Here is a 17,029-nt window from a genome sequence, read left to right on the forward strand (position 1 = left end):
TTAACTCTCTGCCCCCTCCTGATTGGTTGACACTCCTCCCAGCCCTGATTGGCTTCTGGGTCTCCGGGAAGATGACCCAAGGTCCATTAGTCACAAAAGGCTGTGTACCGAAATACATTTCTGGAGTGGCGCACCTCCTGTGGATCTGCATTCACTCTTTCCAAGCTGAATCAAGTTAAGAGGAAAACAAATATCCCCATTTCCAGCAACTGCCAGCTGAAATGGATGGCTGGTGTGGCAATCATGAAGTCTGCCTACTTTTCCACTCCCATTCTCCAGCTATCTGTGCAGAATGCTGACTGGGCCTTGTGGCAATCATGAATTCACTTCTATCTCATCTCCTCTTCAAGCAGTCTTCCAAGTTTAAAGAAAAACTAACTGGCCTTTAAATAAAAAAGTTCCTGTACAAACATCTAACTGAATCAACAAATGTTTTTTAAAAGATGATAACCTGCCTAAAACATGACAGAAGACTTGAACATCTGCACAGGAACTGGAAGAAGATACAAGCATCAGTTGAGGAGCAAAGGCAATGTGGAAGTCCTGTCCAGGGCCTAGACGAGGGTCACCATTAACTGGTCCAAGTCCAATTTGAGCCCAGTCACTCCGCCAGCTCCAGACTGACACAACAACCTGCCCACTCCCTCAACTCCTACCCAGGCTGGCATGCTTGGTAGGACTGCAGCTGTGGTATTGGTGCCTATTCTCCATTAAGTCCTGTTATGTACTGATGTTCTCCCCCTGGGCCAACAGGGGGATACTGTAGATAGTTTTCACTCAGGTCCACGTCAGTTATTTTAGGCAGGAAACCCTGGGTTGTTGTTGATACAATGTTGACAGCCGGCTCCTATAAAAGCAGGCCGGCTGAGCTGTTTGCTGTTCAGTTCTGTCCAGCTACAATAAAGAGCTGCTCTGGAGAAATCACTGCGTCATCTACTATGTTCGCCCACAACTTAACAAGTCCTAACAGGCCACAGCCAAAATTAGGACCGCATGGAATGGGTCAATTTGGGCTACAGTCAAGCAAGATTCTAGTTATGTGAACCCTGTAGTTAAATATCTGATTTTTATCACAGATTCAGATCTGGCCTTAGGCCAACTTGTAATCTCTCTCAATATTTCTTGTTGAGCCTGCTTTTCACAATCTGCTCTAAGTTTCCCCAAAAATGATCAATGTAAGATAAACTTCTGACATTGCGTATGCAGTCTCAGCAACCCCTCCCCCCGGGAGCCAGACCACAACAAACATTTTGAGATTAAAATTGGGCACAACTTTATTTATTTATTTCAGCCGTAGGTAAACCTTGGCATAGGCATTGGGAGTGTATCCCTCTCAGCCCCCTGCTGGCTTCTCTTCAGGGGTCTGAGGCATGACAGGGTCAGCTGGGGGGGGGTGCGGAATGAGGCCATTGCAAAACATGGCGGTTTACACAGATGTTTCCTCCACCCAAGGCACTGAGGCAGCACTAGGGACCAAGTTTTTGGGCCTGACCTACATCTTAAGCCAGACTAGCGCAAGGTGCCAAGTCAAATGGGAGCTAGCAGTAGCACAAAGTCAATGGTGGATTTGCTCACAAGAAAAAATGAACAGAAGGAATAAACCTATTGACAGTATCAAGGCATCATATACTATTCCATCAACAGTTTTAATTGTTAATGTGCAAACTCTGGAATATTCATACAGAAGAATATGACAACCTCCCCTTCTGCATTGTGTTTTGCTATAGGCATTGAAGCATCTGCAATTATGATTAAGTCTAATGAACAAATGTAGAAGTAGGTCCTTCTATTTCCAAAACAAGTCTTTATGCTGATGGAATAATAACATTATCAAGTCCTCTAATGCCAGCTCAATATATTCTCCAAAAGCATCAGAGATTTTGAAGAAGGATGAAGGTACCGTATGAATATGATAAATATGTACCCTAATATTTTGTAACTGATTTGTCTGAAAAAATATTACATGCACAGGTGAATGTAATATGAAAAAAGTATTTTAGATCTGTATTGGCACAGTATACAGGGTGGCCCAAAAGTAGGTATACAGCTGAATCAATGAAATTAATCACAACTGATTATAAGGATACACATAGCTGGCACACAACAAAGTGGCAGTAAATTTCAGGCTGGCAGTTGGAAAGAAGAGTGGAGTAGATAAAAGGGTTATTTTTCTTTACTGAATGATGAAAGTGAACTTGAGTCAAGAACAAAGGAAGTGGATTCTAAAGCAGTATGTCTACTTTTGGGCCACCCCGTAAGCAGTGCTTTTTCTTCTTCTAAAAAAATGTTTAGGGATACTCTCATTTTGACTCAAGAAAATATAGTTAAAATCGGGGGAAATAAATACAGTAAATGGACCAAAGTACAAAAATTCACAAAATGTTGAGGGGTATTTGTCCCCCTGCGCCCCCCCCAAAAAAGCACTGCCTGTAAGTTTGTTAAGTGTTAGTTACAGAACCGATCAACCAAATAAAAAACAGCAAATTTGATCTAATTTTGGATAGTTCACGATCTGACATAAGAAAAGATCTATTTCAACTCTATTATATAGCTCTTATAGACAAGACGCTTGATTAAAAACAAGGATGGTGTAAATAGACAGAATCTCAACATGTAAGTCAGGACATTTTGTCTATTACAAAACACGAATATTATGATTTTCCTTTCAATTCTGAAGACATAGCAACATGTGTGTTTGCTTCATGTACTCAGCTGCGGGAGAAGTAAATTGGAAGTTTCTGCTCAGAAAGTGGGGCATTGTTCATCTGATAGCTTCTTTACCAGGAAGAACTCTGAGCTTCTTACCAGAAGCAGGACACAGAAAAAACAGCTGATTCTTAACAGATTCATTCTATTCTTCATTGGCCCTCCCACAATTTTTCCAGGAGTTACTTAAAAACAGAGAGAGAGAGGCAAGGAGGGAGCACAGGGATGTGTTAAGGAAGTAATTCTGACTTCAATTTAGTATCATTTCTCTCTCTCTACGGAACACAATACACATAGGAGGAACTTTTCAGACAAAAGGAAGTAAAAGCAGAAGAAGACTGAATCAGTGCAGGGAGAAATCATGGAGCCATTCCATTGGGTGTTCTCCATGCTCATGGCCATATGGAATAACCTCATGTTGCTGGTTATACTATTCTTTTTGTTAACTCTATCCTTTGATTTTATGAAGCGTAGGAAGCCTTGGAGCAACTACCCGCCAGGGCCTATTTCCTTGCCCTTTATCGGCACCCTTTTGCAGATTGATATGAGGAAGCCTCATCTTTCTTTCACTCAGGTAAGTCCCAAGGTAAAAAAGAGACCTGGATCATAGAATTGTAGTGTTGGGAGGGATCCCAAGGGTCATTTAATCCAACCCCCTGCAATGCAGGAATCTAAAGGATCCATGACAGATGGCCATCCAACATCTGATTAAATGCTCCAATGAAGGAGAGTTCACCACCTTCTATAGCTGAACACCACCTCCCTCAGACTTCTTCCTCTGGTGACCAGCAAAGAGTGCTGTGTTTGGGGAACAGAAGTGAAGAAGGTTAACCGGCCATTGACTTGATTCCATATTGAGCTGTGGCATTGAGTGTTTGAGGGGGGGAAACTTGTCTGTTTCCCCACAGTTCCTTTGTGGCTTGTAATATTGGCTCATGCATGCTGATGGGGTGTTATGCTTGTGTGTTATTCTGTTGCACCCTTGGAATTATATTTTGGTTTCGCCTGCCTTGCACCACCCCAGTCATTGCAGTTCGCCTCCTGGACATTTTAGCTCTGAATGGGCACAATAGAAGTATGTTAAGTGTTGGTTACAGAACTGATTGACCAAATAAGAAACAGCAAATTTGAACTAGTTTGGGATAGTTCACAATTTTCAGTGTGAGTTCACAGCAGTCAACTGTCACATTGTTTTCTATTAGGTGATACTGCTTTTAAATATCGGGTGGGTACATTGAGTTTAGCAGGGAGCTGCAACAAGATGTTTTGAGGGTTGGATCCAGCCTTTAACAGGAGGGCACTCATTCAGGGTTCCAGACAGCCTGTAACAGGACCCTATCAGTGATTTGGGTGGGTGTGTAGAAGGACAGGCAGCAAGGATGGGGAAGAAAAATGACTACTTTTCTCTTCCTTAGTATATTAAAGAGTTTGAGATCAGGGCTGACTGCTGGCCCTGAATCTGAACACTATTGCTATATTAGGAAGTTTTTAATGTTTGATGTTTTATTACGTTTTTATATGTGCTGGAAGCCGCCCAGAGTGGTTGGGGAAACACAGCCAAATGGGTGGGGTATTATTATTATTATTATTATTATTATTATTATTATTATTCAGAGAGAGGAAGAGATTTTTTGCTACTGAGAATGAAAATATTTATTCTTTTTCATTTCCTCCATCCTGAAACCTCCCCATATAGTGGACGGAGGACAGATTTGTAACCTTTTAGTGCACATTCTTCCAACTCTAATCACAACTCTAGAATACAATAACCCATGAGAAGCAGTGGTGGTGGGGGAGGCTTAATCCTTCCCCTCCCCCCCAAAATGATCACCTCAACGTTCTTCTAAGATAATGAGCACAGGTCCCTGTGCTGTAGGGCTGTTCCTAATAACACTTGCTTTTATTTTCACTGAATGGTTGTGTGAGGGAGCAACCTTCTTTAATTGTGAATGGTGGATATACATCTACAGAAGACTATATATAACGTTAGGTGCATAGTAGTAGGAAGGTTTAATAACTGGAATTGGTTCATGTTTTATAAGAATGATTAACAACAATCAACCCACCAATTCAAGCATTCATTAGTTTCCTTATTAGAATTAAAGATGCTTGAGTAAAGAGTAGCATTCTTTCTTGTGTTGAGAGTACAATAAAAAGAGGACTGTTTTGATTTAGTGAAATGTCATATAAAACCACCATTAGCAGTTCAACCCTGTTGAGTTCAATTGAATGTAAGTTTATGGTTGGAGTCTCATTTTCGTAATTTTAAAACTGATTTAGAGAAACACTAGATGTACTAAGTAGGGGAGTGCATGCGCCCAACATTATAAGGACAGTCCACTATTGGAAGGGTTAGCCATCTTCCACCTGCTGAAAGGAAAAGGAACCCATAAGATGAAAGAGGGGTACCTTGAAGTTGGCCACCTGCATTTAGCACCTGGGCAACTGACGTAGCAGACACACAGGTAATCTGGTCACAGCCTTCATCACTAGGTTGTCATTTGTTGTATTTCTGGTCAAATAATTATTATTCCAAAACTTGCATACAGGGTTGTCTTTAGCAGATGTGGTGCCAGGGTCCAAATATCCACCCAGCGCCCCCAAATTACCATGGATAGTGTGTGGGGGGGAGGAAGCTGTGCAGTGCCAGCCATCGGGGGGGGGGGCGCAACTCTCCCCCATGCCACTGCGGGAGAGCAATCCCTGCAGAGGCTTGGGAGGGAAGCTGCGCACCCACCAGCCATATAGTTGGCGGGGCGCAGCTTCCAGCCTAAGCCTCTGTGGGGATCGCTCTCCTCCCACGGAGGCAAGCTGCATGCTCGCCAGCCATATGGTTGGTGGGGCGCAGCTGGCGGGTGTGCAGGGAAAGGGGAGGCCACCGGCAAAGCCGCACAGCTTCCCCACTCGCTGGGGTGCCCCTGAGAGGCTGACGCCCTGGCCTGATGCACCACTAAGCCCTATAGGAAAGACGGCTCTGCTTGTATACCTAGATATATATTAACATATGGACATTTTATGCTGTCATATATTTACAGCTGTCTAAGAAGTACGGGAACATTTACAGCCTGCAAGCCTTCTATACCAATGTCGTGGTGGTGAATGGATTCAAGCTAATGAAAGAAGCTTTAGTCCACAAGTCAGAGGATTTTGCTGATCGTCCTGATGTGCCTGTCCAGAGTTATTTGGCAGGATACAAGCAAGGTATGTCCGGCTTTCTCAGTCCACGGTGCTGAAGGAGATGGGAAGCAGGCAAACCAGTGAGCATCCCTCCTGTCTGTTGGCAATAAAGCAATTCAAATAGGAAGAGTGGGAATTAAATCATGGTCTGTTAATGCTTCCAACCCATAAGAAAGGAGCATTTTGGTTTTCACTGTTTTTCTTGAGGTTCAAAAGCTCATTGAGTGTGAATGATAAGAGCTGTTCGGCAGTGAAACAAACTCTCGCAGAAAGTGGTGGACTCTTCCTCATTGAGGATAGATGTCAAAGATTCTTTAGCTGTGATTCCTGAATGGCAGGGGGGTGGACTGTTTCTCTGATTGACAAGCTTCATGACTGATTTGGATTTGAGTCTCTCCCAGATCCTAGTCCAACACCAAACTGACTCTCATTTAAGAGAGAATGAAAATAATTTTAAGACATCAAAGCAATAGTGCCTTGATAAAGAGTATGAGCAGACTTTGTCCATCAGTCATGTACTGTAATACATTTTCCCCTTCTTTTTGTTTGTTTACCAAGTCTGATCTGGTTCAGTGTCTGATGATTGGTCTCCAGATGTAATAATTTTAGCCAGTAAGAGCTGACTCATCTGAAGCAATATTATGTCAGCATTTTAACCGCTTCAATTTTATGCCCTCTTAGGACTGGTATTTGCAAAGTATAATCATGCCTGGAAGGAGCAGAGGAGGTTTCTTGTCTCAAACTTGAGAGATTTCGGAATGGGAAAGAAATCCCTGGAATGGCAAATGATTGAGGAAGCTGGCTATCTGTGTTCTGCATTCCGCGCTGAGGAAGGTTCGTTAAACCTAGGAATGTGGGAAGTGGGAAATGTGCTTAATTCAAAATGTTTACATTCTTATTTATTTATTTAATAAAAAGCATACACAGTTTGATTGTTTAAAAAACCCTTAAAACAATAACATGATCAATAAGAATAAATAATAATAATTGAAGACTTTAAAAAAATTAATATTATGTTGCATGCCTCCCCAATCTCTGAGCGGTGTGAGATTCCAGGGGTTCTGAGTGCTTACCCAGGGTTTGTGTTTCCTTCAGGAATAAGGCACATGTCTTTATGATATATGGTTTATTTACGTATATCTATAACCTGAGCCTATGATGGATTGGCTCACAGCATTAACACCCCAAGAAGGTCTTGTTTCTCCCATAGCTGCAGCCTTGAATCCCGGCAGAAATCAGGCCTGGCTCTGACTCTCTGCCTTCCCAGCCTGCCCCTCTTGCACCCAGCTCCCAGCCCCCTGTGTTTCTAACTAACAGAGTGTTGAGGGAGGGAAGCCCACCCCTTTGGTTTCTGGTACCTAGCCACTTCCTTTGTTCCCTTCATGGCCCATACTTAGCAGGCTATTACTAGGCTGGCCTGCTTATTCCAGCAATTGAATCCATGCTGGATCCAGGAATTAGATGGAGGATCAGGCATACAGTCTAATTCCCCCCCCCCCCCACAACTCATAACAATAACAATACACTAAAAGCGGATTAAAACTCGCATGAACTTTCAAAATATCTGGGTGGGCTTGCCTAAACAAAAATGCTTTAGTAGCTCCTGAAAAGAGTGCAGTGAAGGTGCATGCCTAATATCACTGGCTAAAATGTATTTCTCCCATCTCTGTCAAAGAACTCCACCAGTAAAAGTCCAGAGTGTTGTGCTTCAGACCTTAGGTTTGAATTCCAGAGAGTTTTGAATTTGGAACATTTATAAGTGTACATTAAAGAGAGCAAAGCAAATGGAGCCATGGTGGTTAGGGCAGGGCAGGGGCGATGAATCACCAACCCACTTCTTTTTCTCTTTCAGACCATCCATTTGACCCTCAGTTTATTATAAACAATGCAGTTAGCAATGTGATCGCCTCTATGACTTTTGGCTATCGCTTTGACTACAAAGACCAGAAATTCCAGGAGCTGCTGCACTTATTTGAAGAATGCATTCAGGATGCATCAGGATTGTGTACTCAGGTGTGAAAAACTGCTGCTTCATCAGAAATACTGTTCTTTAGTGACTGTATCTCTGTACCAGGTGTAATGGATTTTCTTTTCCATTCTGCATCAGCTCATCAATATGATACCTTGCTTGCTGCACATCCCGCCACTGGAACAGATAGTCTCTAAACACCAAATGGGTTTGTACAACTACATAGAAAACATTCTGAAGGTGCACGTGAAAACCTGGGATTCATCCTGCAGGAGGGACATCATTGATGCTTTTCTGGAAGAAATAGAAAAGGTAGGATGTTGGTATTTTGTAGTTCCAGCCCAAGGTACATAAAATTCTATACAGTGGTACCTTGGTTTACAACCATAATCCATTCCAGAGGTCCGGTTGTAAACCAAAACAGGTTGTAACCCAAGGTGTGCTTTCGCCAATGGGGCCTCCCCCCCCAAAATTGGTTGTAATCCAAAAAAAAAATTGGATGTAATCCTAAAAAAGAGACACAAACTTCCGGGTTTGACATGGTTGTACAGTGGTACCTCAGGTTAAGTACTTAATTCGTTCTGGAGGTCCGTTCTTAACCTGAAACTGTTCTTAACCTGAAGCACCACTTTAGCTAATGGGGCCTCCCACTGCTGCCGCACCGCCGGAGCCTGATTTCTGTTCTTATCCTGAAGCAAAGTTCTTAACCCGAGGTACTATTTCTGGGTTAGCAGAGTCTGTAACCTGAAGCATATGTAACCTGAAGCGTATGTAACCCGAGGTACCACTGTAATCCAAAACGGTTGTAATCCAAAGCGGTTGCAAACCAAGGCCAGCACTGTAATTGGTTCTAACTATTAATTTAAAACCTTAGTTAAATCAGCAACTCACTGTTCAGTGCATCTCTCCGTGGGCATAGCCGGGGGGGGGGGGGAGCAGGGGGCAGCTGCCACCCCCAATTAATAAAATTCAATAAAAATACATAGCAAACTGAGGTTCTGTCCCCCTCTAACAAAAATCCTGGCTATGCCCATGCATCTCTGTGTGTGCCATACCTGATTTGTGGAGCAGTGGGGTTGCAGCCCTGACCCAGAAGAGGACCCAATACCTCTTGGGATCTCATGAGGTGTTATGGCTTGGTCTCTCCCACAAAGGCGAGACAACTCTAGCTGTTTATTATTTCGAATTTATTGCTAAAACAACAAACTAGGACATAGCTCCTCTACTCATAGTCCTCCCCAGAAGATGGAGTTGCCCAGACTGAGCTCCTCCCCCTTCCCCAGCACAGAAGCCCCCGCCTTCTTTTCCAGTATCTTTTGCATTGTCTAGATCCTACGAGATTTGGGAGAGAATGCTTCCAGCATTCCAGCGCCTGACTCACTATTGGAGCTCTCACACAGCAGCCTGTCACTCTGGCCCTGTCTCTCGTCTCCCCTTTGTTCAGAGCTCAGATCACAGCTGCTCTCCCCCTCCTCTCTGCCTTCCGCTGTTAACTGTTCTCTCTCTATGCCTGTGTCTTCTTCTCCTGTAAGCATCTGAGCTTCGCTGACACGAGGCCTCAGAATCTCCTTGGAGAAAAAGTGGGATGTAAATGTAATAAATTGATAAATATGCCACCACTCCAGGACCTCAGAGGGTAGCAGCACTGCTAAGAGCGCCTTCCTTGCCCAACTGGGCAGGTCTGTAACTGATATGACTCTATTACTGGAAAGTCCAGTCTCTTTGACACTTTCTGCATGCTATATAGGTGCCATAAGATTTATTTATTTTTTGAGATGCATATCGTTTGTCTTCTCAGAGGAAGAAAGATGTGAAGACAAGTTTCAATCGTGACATCCTTCGTCTAATAATTAGTGAACTTTTTGCTGCTGGCACTGAAACTGTTGCCACCACTCTGCGCTGGGGCCTGCTGTACATGATCCAAAATCCAGAAGTCCAGAGTAAGTACTACTGCAGCAGCTGCTATATGCTAAAAAAAGAAGAAGAGTTTGGATTTGATATCCTGCCTTTCACTCCCCTTCAGGAGTCTCAAAGCGGCTAACATTCTCCTTTCCCTTCCTCCCCCACAATAAACACTCTGTGAGGTGAGTGGGGCTGAGAGACTTCAAAGAAGTGTGACTGGCCCAAGGTCACCCAGCAGCTGCATGTGGAGGAGCGGAGACGCGAACCTGGTTCCCCAGATTACAAGACTACTGCTCTTAACCACTACACCACACTGGCTCTAAAAAGAGAGATTTTAGTGCCAGTTTCTGAAAGAGCAGCTATATTAGGATGGGAATTTAACTTTCGACAGAGATCTACAATATGCAGGAAGCCATTGGACTTCCTGTTTTCACTGAATTAAGGGCACATCTGTAGCTGCTCTTAGTCTTTGGTAGAAAAGACGAAACTGGCATTCTAAGACAATTTATTGTGGCAAACTTTTTCATAGGGCACAATCATAGTCCAATTCCTGTCCACAGAATGCTCCTCTTCCTCTTTCTCTAATTGGGCCTTCTTGTGTGCCAGTCTCTAGCCTGAGCTCTCCTTGAGATGGTCTCTTGCCTAGACAGGGCCTCCTGGTGGAACTCCAGCTCAGGTTTGAACCACCAACCAGCTGTGACCACTTGGAACAGAACATGTCCTTGTTCATAAAAGCATTTTAACAGGAAATAAGGTATTCTCCTATCTGCAGGTTGCTGATTCCACAGGAAAGATCAAGTGTAGCTCCCAGCAGCATGGGATCTGCACACACATTTATAGGTTTCCCATCAACAGCACAGAACATCTCCCCTTAAGGATCTGCACAGGCTTCTTACATGCTAACTGAGCCAAATTCAAGTTTTTGTTATATAAGGCTCCAAATTGTTTGGGGACCAACTTACTCGGACTGCTTCCCCCCCACCATAGTTGCTTGATTTTTATATTCAGCTAGAGAGGCACTATCAAAGGTAGCACATGATATTCACCTTGCTTCTACAAGTAATAAGCTGTTTTGTTTGTGCACCTAAGTTGCAGAATTCCTTGCCTATGCAAAGGAAGTACCATCAATACACCAAGTTTCAGACACCTGCTGAAGACCTTTCTGTTTGTACCTGTCTTTTCTGATGTATAGCTCAACCTATCAGTTCCTGTGTGTCTGGATGATAAGTACTTTTATGCTGTTCTGTGGGTGCATTATGTTCACTGCCTATATAGTTTGCTTATTGTGTGGTGTATATGTCTGTAAAATAAATAAATGGGAGAACAATGAAAGTATGCTTCCTTTCTAGGTAAAGTCCAAAACGAAATTGATGATGTGATTGGCAAGAACAGGTCAGCCACCATGGGGGACCAGGCAGCCATGCCTTACACTCATGCTGTGATAAATGAAATTCAGCGATTTGCTGATGTTTCTCCATTGATGCTGCCTCACATGGCGTACCGGGACACGACATTACAAGGCTTCTTCATCCCAAAGGTATACGTTTTGCTAACAGAGTAAAGGTATTCTGAACAGAAGCAGGCAGACTGTTTTTCTCTTTTGCATGGAGTTGAACCAAATTTAAACTGCATTATTTATTCACTGATCCCAAACTTAAAATTTCTCAAATGCCTTGAATCTGCATGGGGAATGAACTCCTAAACTGTTTGGACATATGCCCAGAAAGCAGGAGTCAAGCGGAAAACTGCTCAGACCTGTGTTTTCTAGGCACGGCACAAACAGAAGGGTGGATGAGCCCATTGTCTCCAGAAGCCTAAGATATTTCAAAATAGAGACAGGATATAAGGAAAATACAGTGCTGTTGATTGTAATCCTTTTACCAAATCCTCTTTCTTTGGACACACTTAGGGTACCACGGTCATCTTCAACCTGTCATCTGTACTGAAGGATGAAACTGTGTGGGAGAAGCCTTATGAGTTTTACCCAGAGCATTTCCTTAATAAAAAGGGGGAATTTGTGAAACGAGAGGGCTTCCTGCCTTTCTCAGCAGGTAAATCCAGAGGACTAAAAGCTGGGATATTTACTGTTTCATAATCACACATTTTAATATTGCAAGTGTTTTTTTCATGGTCACATTATAAGGGCTTCTTCAGACCCAGTCCTTTGGGGTGTGGACAGTGCCAGATTTATGTATAAGCTAAACAAGCTTAGGGCCCCACTCTCTTGGGGGCCCCCAAAAAATTTAAAGGGGAAAAACCTGGATGTACATTCTCCAAAAATATAAGATAAAAAACAAATAAACATTGATAAAATTTATATTTTGTCATGTGCAAATGGCTTTAGATACCTATTAGGTCCATAAATTACCATATAGCATATATTCAAAAAACAGCGACAATTTGTTGTTGACAAAGGACAGCTGGACATATAAGGGGCCCCATTACCTTTAGTAACTTAGGGCTTCATCAAACGTAAATCCAGTCCTGGGTGTGGAGAGAGAAATCTACCCATAAATCTTCGTTGTGGAGATACAAATGTTTGTGCTCACAATTATGCTCCCACTGAAGAGAAGTCACATTTGTGCAGCACTCAGAACAGCTATTTCCTTCTGGCAGTTTCCCCTTGTCCCATTCCTTTCCAAGGGGAAACCTGCTCTTTAGCGATAGATCGGAACAAATGTTGATCCAGGGAAAACCCAAATTGCTGTTTGCTCAAACTGAGTGTTAAAGAGTGGTTTTGCCCAGAGGGAAGCAGCAGGACAAGAGGAAGTGTACATAAGCCTAAACCACAACCTCCTTCTTTAGTTTTCAGAGGGAGGATAGTCCCATTCAACATGGGTTGAATCCCTATCCACTGATCTGCCTTTCAAATCTTTGTCTTTTCTGGATTAAGCTTCAATTTACGTGGCTCTTGGAGGAGTGCCAGCCTTCAATGCACCTCCCCCCCAGTTTGCCAGCCCTTGTTTATAAGACTTGGCTATAACAAAACAACAACAGTAACTTATTACTTCCCATTTGACTGGGCTGCCCCAGCCATCCTGAGTGGCTTTCAGCAGAATATTAAACAAAACAAAATATGACACATCAGATTGTGATAGATGGTTTATCCAATTATGGTGTGGAGAAATACAGGAGACAAATTTTTATCTCCTTCTCATAGAATAAAAATGCAAATCAGGCAAAAAAATTGATTGGCATTCAGGATAGACACAACAAAATAATTCACCACACAGGGCAATTCACTTCCTGAAGACCTGGGGATGGCCTGGTCTGCGGTCACTGCAGAATTAGGTCAGGAATCAGAATAAGGTGACAGAATTCTGTGGTAGAACAGATTGAATAATTTCAAAATTGTAAGTCACTTTTTATGAGACATTAGCATCACCATTGCTGTGACCCTGTCACTGCCTCTGAGACTTAATCTGAAATGCTCATAAAAGCAACTGATGGCAAAAGATAGGGAAAGGGCCAAAGTCCAGTGGCAGAGCCTCTGCTTTGCATGCAGCAGGTTCCAGGTTCAATCCTCAGAATCTCCAGGTGCTGGAGAGACCCCTGTCTGAAATTCTGGAGACCCAGTCAGTGCCGACAATACTGAACTAGATGGAGCAATGGTCTGACTCAGTATAGGGCAGCTTCCTGTGTTCTTGTTCCACTTCCCTCTCCCCAATCCCCATATAGTTTGGGTGTCTTCAAAATGATTTTCTTCTTAACTGGTGGTTTTGCTCATTCGGCCCCTCACACCAGTGCCGTATGCCTTTCTTTTCTTCAAAGGGTGCTGTGCACACCACCAACCACCTGTGAATTAACCATCTCCAAATCATCTGTCTGGGGCCTTTCTGTGTAGGGTCTTGCAGTCTGCATGCTCACTGGAAGAGTCACTTACGAAATGACACTTAGCTTGATGTCCTCTTTCTTTTCCAGGTTTGCGTGTGTGTCCAGGAGAACAGCTAGCCAGGACAGAGCTCTTCCTCTTCCTCACCACCCTCCTTCAGCATTTCACCTTCTGCTTCCCAGAGAACCAGTCTAAACCTCAACAAGAATCTCGCTGTAGCTTGACAGTAGCGCCGCCACCCTTGCAGATCCAGGCTATTCCAAGATAACTATAGATACCTGCAACAAACTTGTGCTGCACTCAAACTTATCATGTGGTTACTGAAATCTCACAGGGTGACCCAGATAATCACTTTCTCTCCCAGTTCATTGGAATTTAAATCTCACTTTGAACAATGACTCTTTTTGTTCAGAATTTCTAAAAGCATGCACAGTGGTACCTTGGGATGCGAACGGGATCCGTTCCAGAGCCCCGTTCGCATCCTGAATGGAACGTAAGACGCGACGGCATGTCTGCGCGTGTGCGGGTCGTGTTTTGCCGCTTTCGCACATGCGTGTGACGTCATTTAGAGCATCTGCGCATGCGCGAGTGGCGAAACCTGGAAGTAATGTGCTCTGTTACTTCCAGGTTGCCGCGGAGCGCAACCTGAAAGCGCTCAACCTGAAGCACATTCAACCCAAGGTGTGACTGCATATGTGCCTGGTCCTTTTAGACCATGATGGGGCAAAGACATTTGAATGAGCTGGATTCAGAAATATTTCTTTCCCTTATTATTTTCAATCAAGTGATTACATATCTTATTAAACTGATTTTGTTCATATTATCCAAACTGCTCTTCCATCATTTTGAACTATCTATATCAGGGCAGTCCAACCTCTCAGACCAAGTGGGCTGCAAGAGGACTTCACACACTGCTTTGTTGCAGCGGAGACAGGGAGCGAGGCCAAAATTTGACACCCAATAGCTCTCACACTGCCTTCCCAAAGCCAGCTAAGTGAGGTGCTGGGCTTTGGGAAAGGTGTGACCATATCATTAATGTCCTTGCAAGCGAGGGAAGAATGGGGAGAGAACCAGCGCTAACTGGCTCTGCCTACCATTAGCTCCTCTCGTTGTGACCCCAGGCTCCTCCTACCCCTGACTTTGCCTTCTGTTAGCTGCCCCTGCCTTCTGGCCCAGCAGAAACAATGGTCCCCAGCAGCCACTGCTATCAGATATTCAGACTAGAAGCAGAGACTAGTCAGAGTGGAGGTGTGGTAGAGTGTGAGTGTTTTGGTTGACATGTTCATCTGCAATTAATAATTTAAAAAAATGATCTGCCATGGAATGTGGTGACCCTCTAATTCTACGCTTTGGGGCAAGGACAGTTTGCTAGGTGGAAAAAGGGCGGAAGGCATTTCCCAAGAGCAAATAGTTGAATTTATGTAATCAGAAGTACAGCTGTACCTTGGAAGTCAAATGGAATCCGTTCTGGAAGTCCGTTTGACTTCTGAAATGTTCAGAAACCAAGGCGCGGCTTCCAAATGGTTTCCGATTGCACACACACACAAAAACATTCTAAAACCGGAACAGTCACTTCCAGTTTTCAAGCGTTTGGGAACCGGAACGTTTGACTCCCAAGTATGACTGTATTTACAAAGCTGCCTTCTACGGGAGGGGAAAAACATCACTCAAGACAAAATGACACAAAGCAATAATTATATTTAAAAATAAATAAATACAATGAGTAAATCACAATGACTTTGAAGACTCCCTTCAGACATCTCCATGGTGATGAATTTGCTGTCTTCCCCTGCCGCTTCAAAGGGAGGGAGGGAGTTGTACAAATCTGTAAAAATTCCTTTCAAAATTATAGACTTCTGGGACATTGGGATGCATTCTGTTATTTGGTTATTTTGAGGATGGGGAACCTGTGAACTTGCACCTTCCCCAGCCAGCATGATCAGTGGTGATGAGAACCTTAGTATTGCAACCAGAGCTTTTTCTTCAGCTGGAACTCACTGGAACTCAGTTCCGGCCCCTCTCAGGTAGGTGCCATTCTAAGAGAACAAGGGAGGCGTTCGTGGTGAGTTCTGCACCTCTTTTTCTAGAAAAATAGCAGATTGCAACAATGTCTGGAGGGCCACAAGAGATAACAGGATGCCTCTATTTAGAAGAAGCATTCCCTCCTGGGAAAGGGGAGGCCTCTTACTTTGTATAACCCTGTCTCCTTTGGGATGCCATTGGGGACTGAACCTGGGAGATTTCGCATGTAAGGCAGGAGCTCTATTGCTGAGCCACAGCCTGGCCGTCACACAGGATGGAAGGCATCTTCAAAAACGGTTCTTGCAGCAACATAGGCACACCTCAGCTATGTTGGGGCCAATAATTTCAATAGGTATACTCTGAGTAACAGTCAGGTGCAGATTCATAATTTTATTAAAACTAAACTTGTTTTTTTAAAATTCATTTCTGTTCCATTTGTATACTGCCTGTCTACACTGCTATGCACAGGTCAGTTCTACAAGCCAAAGAAATGACAAAATCTACAACTAAGTTCCCACCCTAGACTAAGTCAATCCAATGCAAATATGTTATAATGAAAACTATATATATAATTGTAAAAATGAATGACTTAAGTCAATTATAATATTTCATGGTAAAATCAACCTTCAGAATACCATCAAAGAAATGCCAAATCACTCCCAACAATTGCAACAATTAATTAATTGATTGATTGCTGCCATTATTGTTTATAATCAATCAAAGTCACAATATGTAAAATATAGAAATATTGGGTACGTTCCTCCTCTTACGTCTGCCACCCCACCTACAATTCCTATACCTGCTTCAATTTACTACAATCATCTAATATTAGCTGGAGAAAACATGTTTATCCGGTTGATGTGTGTCTTTTTTAAGACAGGAGGGGGTGAGATTTTTGCTTAGAAATAGTGACATCTAGTGGAGCAAGATCATGGACTGCAAGAAGATCAAACGCATCCATTCTTAAGGAAATCATCCCTGAGTGCTCACTGGAAGGACAGATTGTGAAGCTGAGACTCCAATACTTTGGCCATCTCATGAGAAGAGAAGACTCCCTGGAAAAGACCCTGATGTTGGGAAAGATGGAGGGCACAAGGAGAAGGGGACAACAGAGGACGAGATGGTTGGACAATGTTCTCGAAGCTACAAACATGAGTCTGACCAAACTGCGGGTGGCACTGGAAGACAGGAGTACCTGGCGTGCTCTGGTCCATGGGGTCACGAAGAGTCGGACACGACTGAACGACTAAACAACAACAACAGTGGAGCAGGATCACAAGGAGCAGGACCACATCCACACTCACACCATACATTATAAAACACTTTATAAACAGCCATAGCTTCCTCTAAAGATATTAAAGCTGTCAAGAGTTGCTAGAGGTCCCCCATTCTCCTCCTAGAGCTACCATTCCCAGAGTTCC

The 17,029-nt window shown here is 43.4% G+C and overlaps 1 protein-coding gene and 1 long non-coding RNA gene across 4 annotated transcripts; one reads left to right on the plus strand and one right to left on the minus strand.

Annotated features, from left to right (window-relative positions):
- Positions 1 to 51: 51 nt before the first annotated feature.
- Positions 52 to 15,320, plus strand: LOC310658412 (cytochrome P450 2D6-like). 3 transcript variants are annotated; one of them, XR_014502310.1, is made up of 11 exons: positions 52 to 529; positions 3,181 to 3,280; positions 5,742 to 5,907; positions 6,565 to 6,717; positions 7,736 to 7,896; positions 7,991 to 8,164; positions 9,651 to 9,792; positions 11,104 to 11,291; positions 11,664 to 11,805; positions 13,676 to 14,164; positions 15,156 to 15,320. XR_014502310.1 is itself a non-coding variant. In XM_083400313.1 (11 exons), exons 3-11 carry the CDS (start codon positions 3,251 to 3,253, stop codon positions 13,852 to 13,854), a joined length of 1,335 nt encoding a protein of 444 aa, XP_083256439.1. In that variant the 5' UTR covers positions 489 to 724; positions 971 to 1,896; positions 3,181 to 3,250; the 3' UTR covers positions 13,855 to 15,320. The 3 variants fall into 3 exon arrangements, 2 of the variants coding, with proteins under 2 accessions (XP_083256439.1, XP_083256438.1); XM_083400313.1 differs by adding an exon at positions 971 to 1,896 and having other exon boundaries at positions 489 to 724; positions 13,676 to 15,320; XM_083400312.1 differs by lacking the exon at positions 52 to 529 and having other exon boundaries at positions 2,443 to 3,280; positions 13,676 to 15,320.
- Positions 15,265 to 16,534, minus strand: LOC310658457. Its single transcript, XR_014502336.1, has 2 exons — positions 15,775 to 16,534; positions 15,265 to 15,669 (listed from the first exon to the last, which is right to left on the minus strand). It is a non-coding gene; the product is annotated as an uncharacterized lncRNA (long non-coding RNA).
- Positions 16,535 to 17,029: the final 495 nt, after the last annotated feature.

This window comes from Podarcis tiliguerta, assembly GCF_965153285.1.
Source record: "Podarcis tiliguerta genome assembly, chromosome: 10".
Taxonomy (NCBI): Eukaryota; Metazoa; Chordata; class Lepidosauria; order Squamata; family Lacertidae; genus Podarcis; species Podarcis tiliguerta.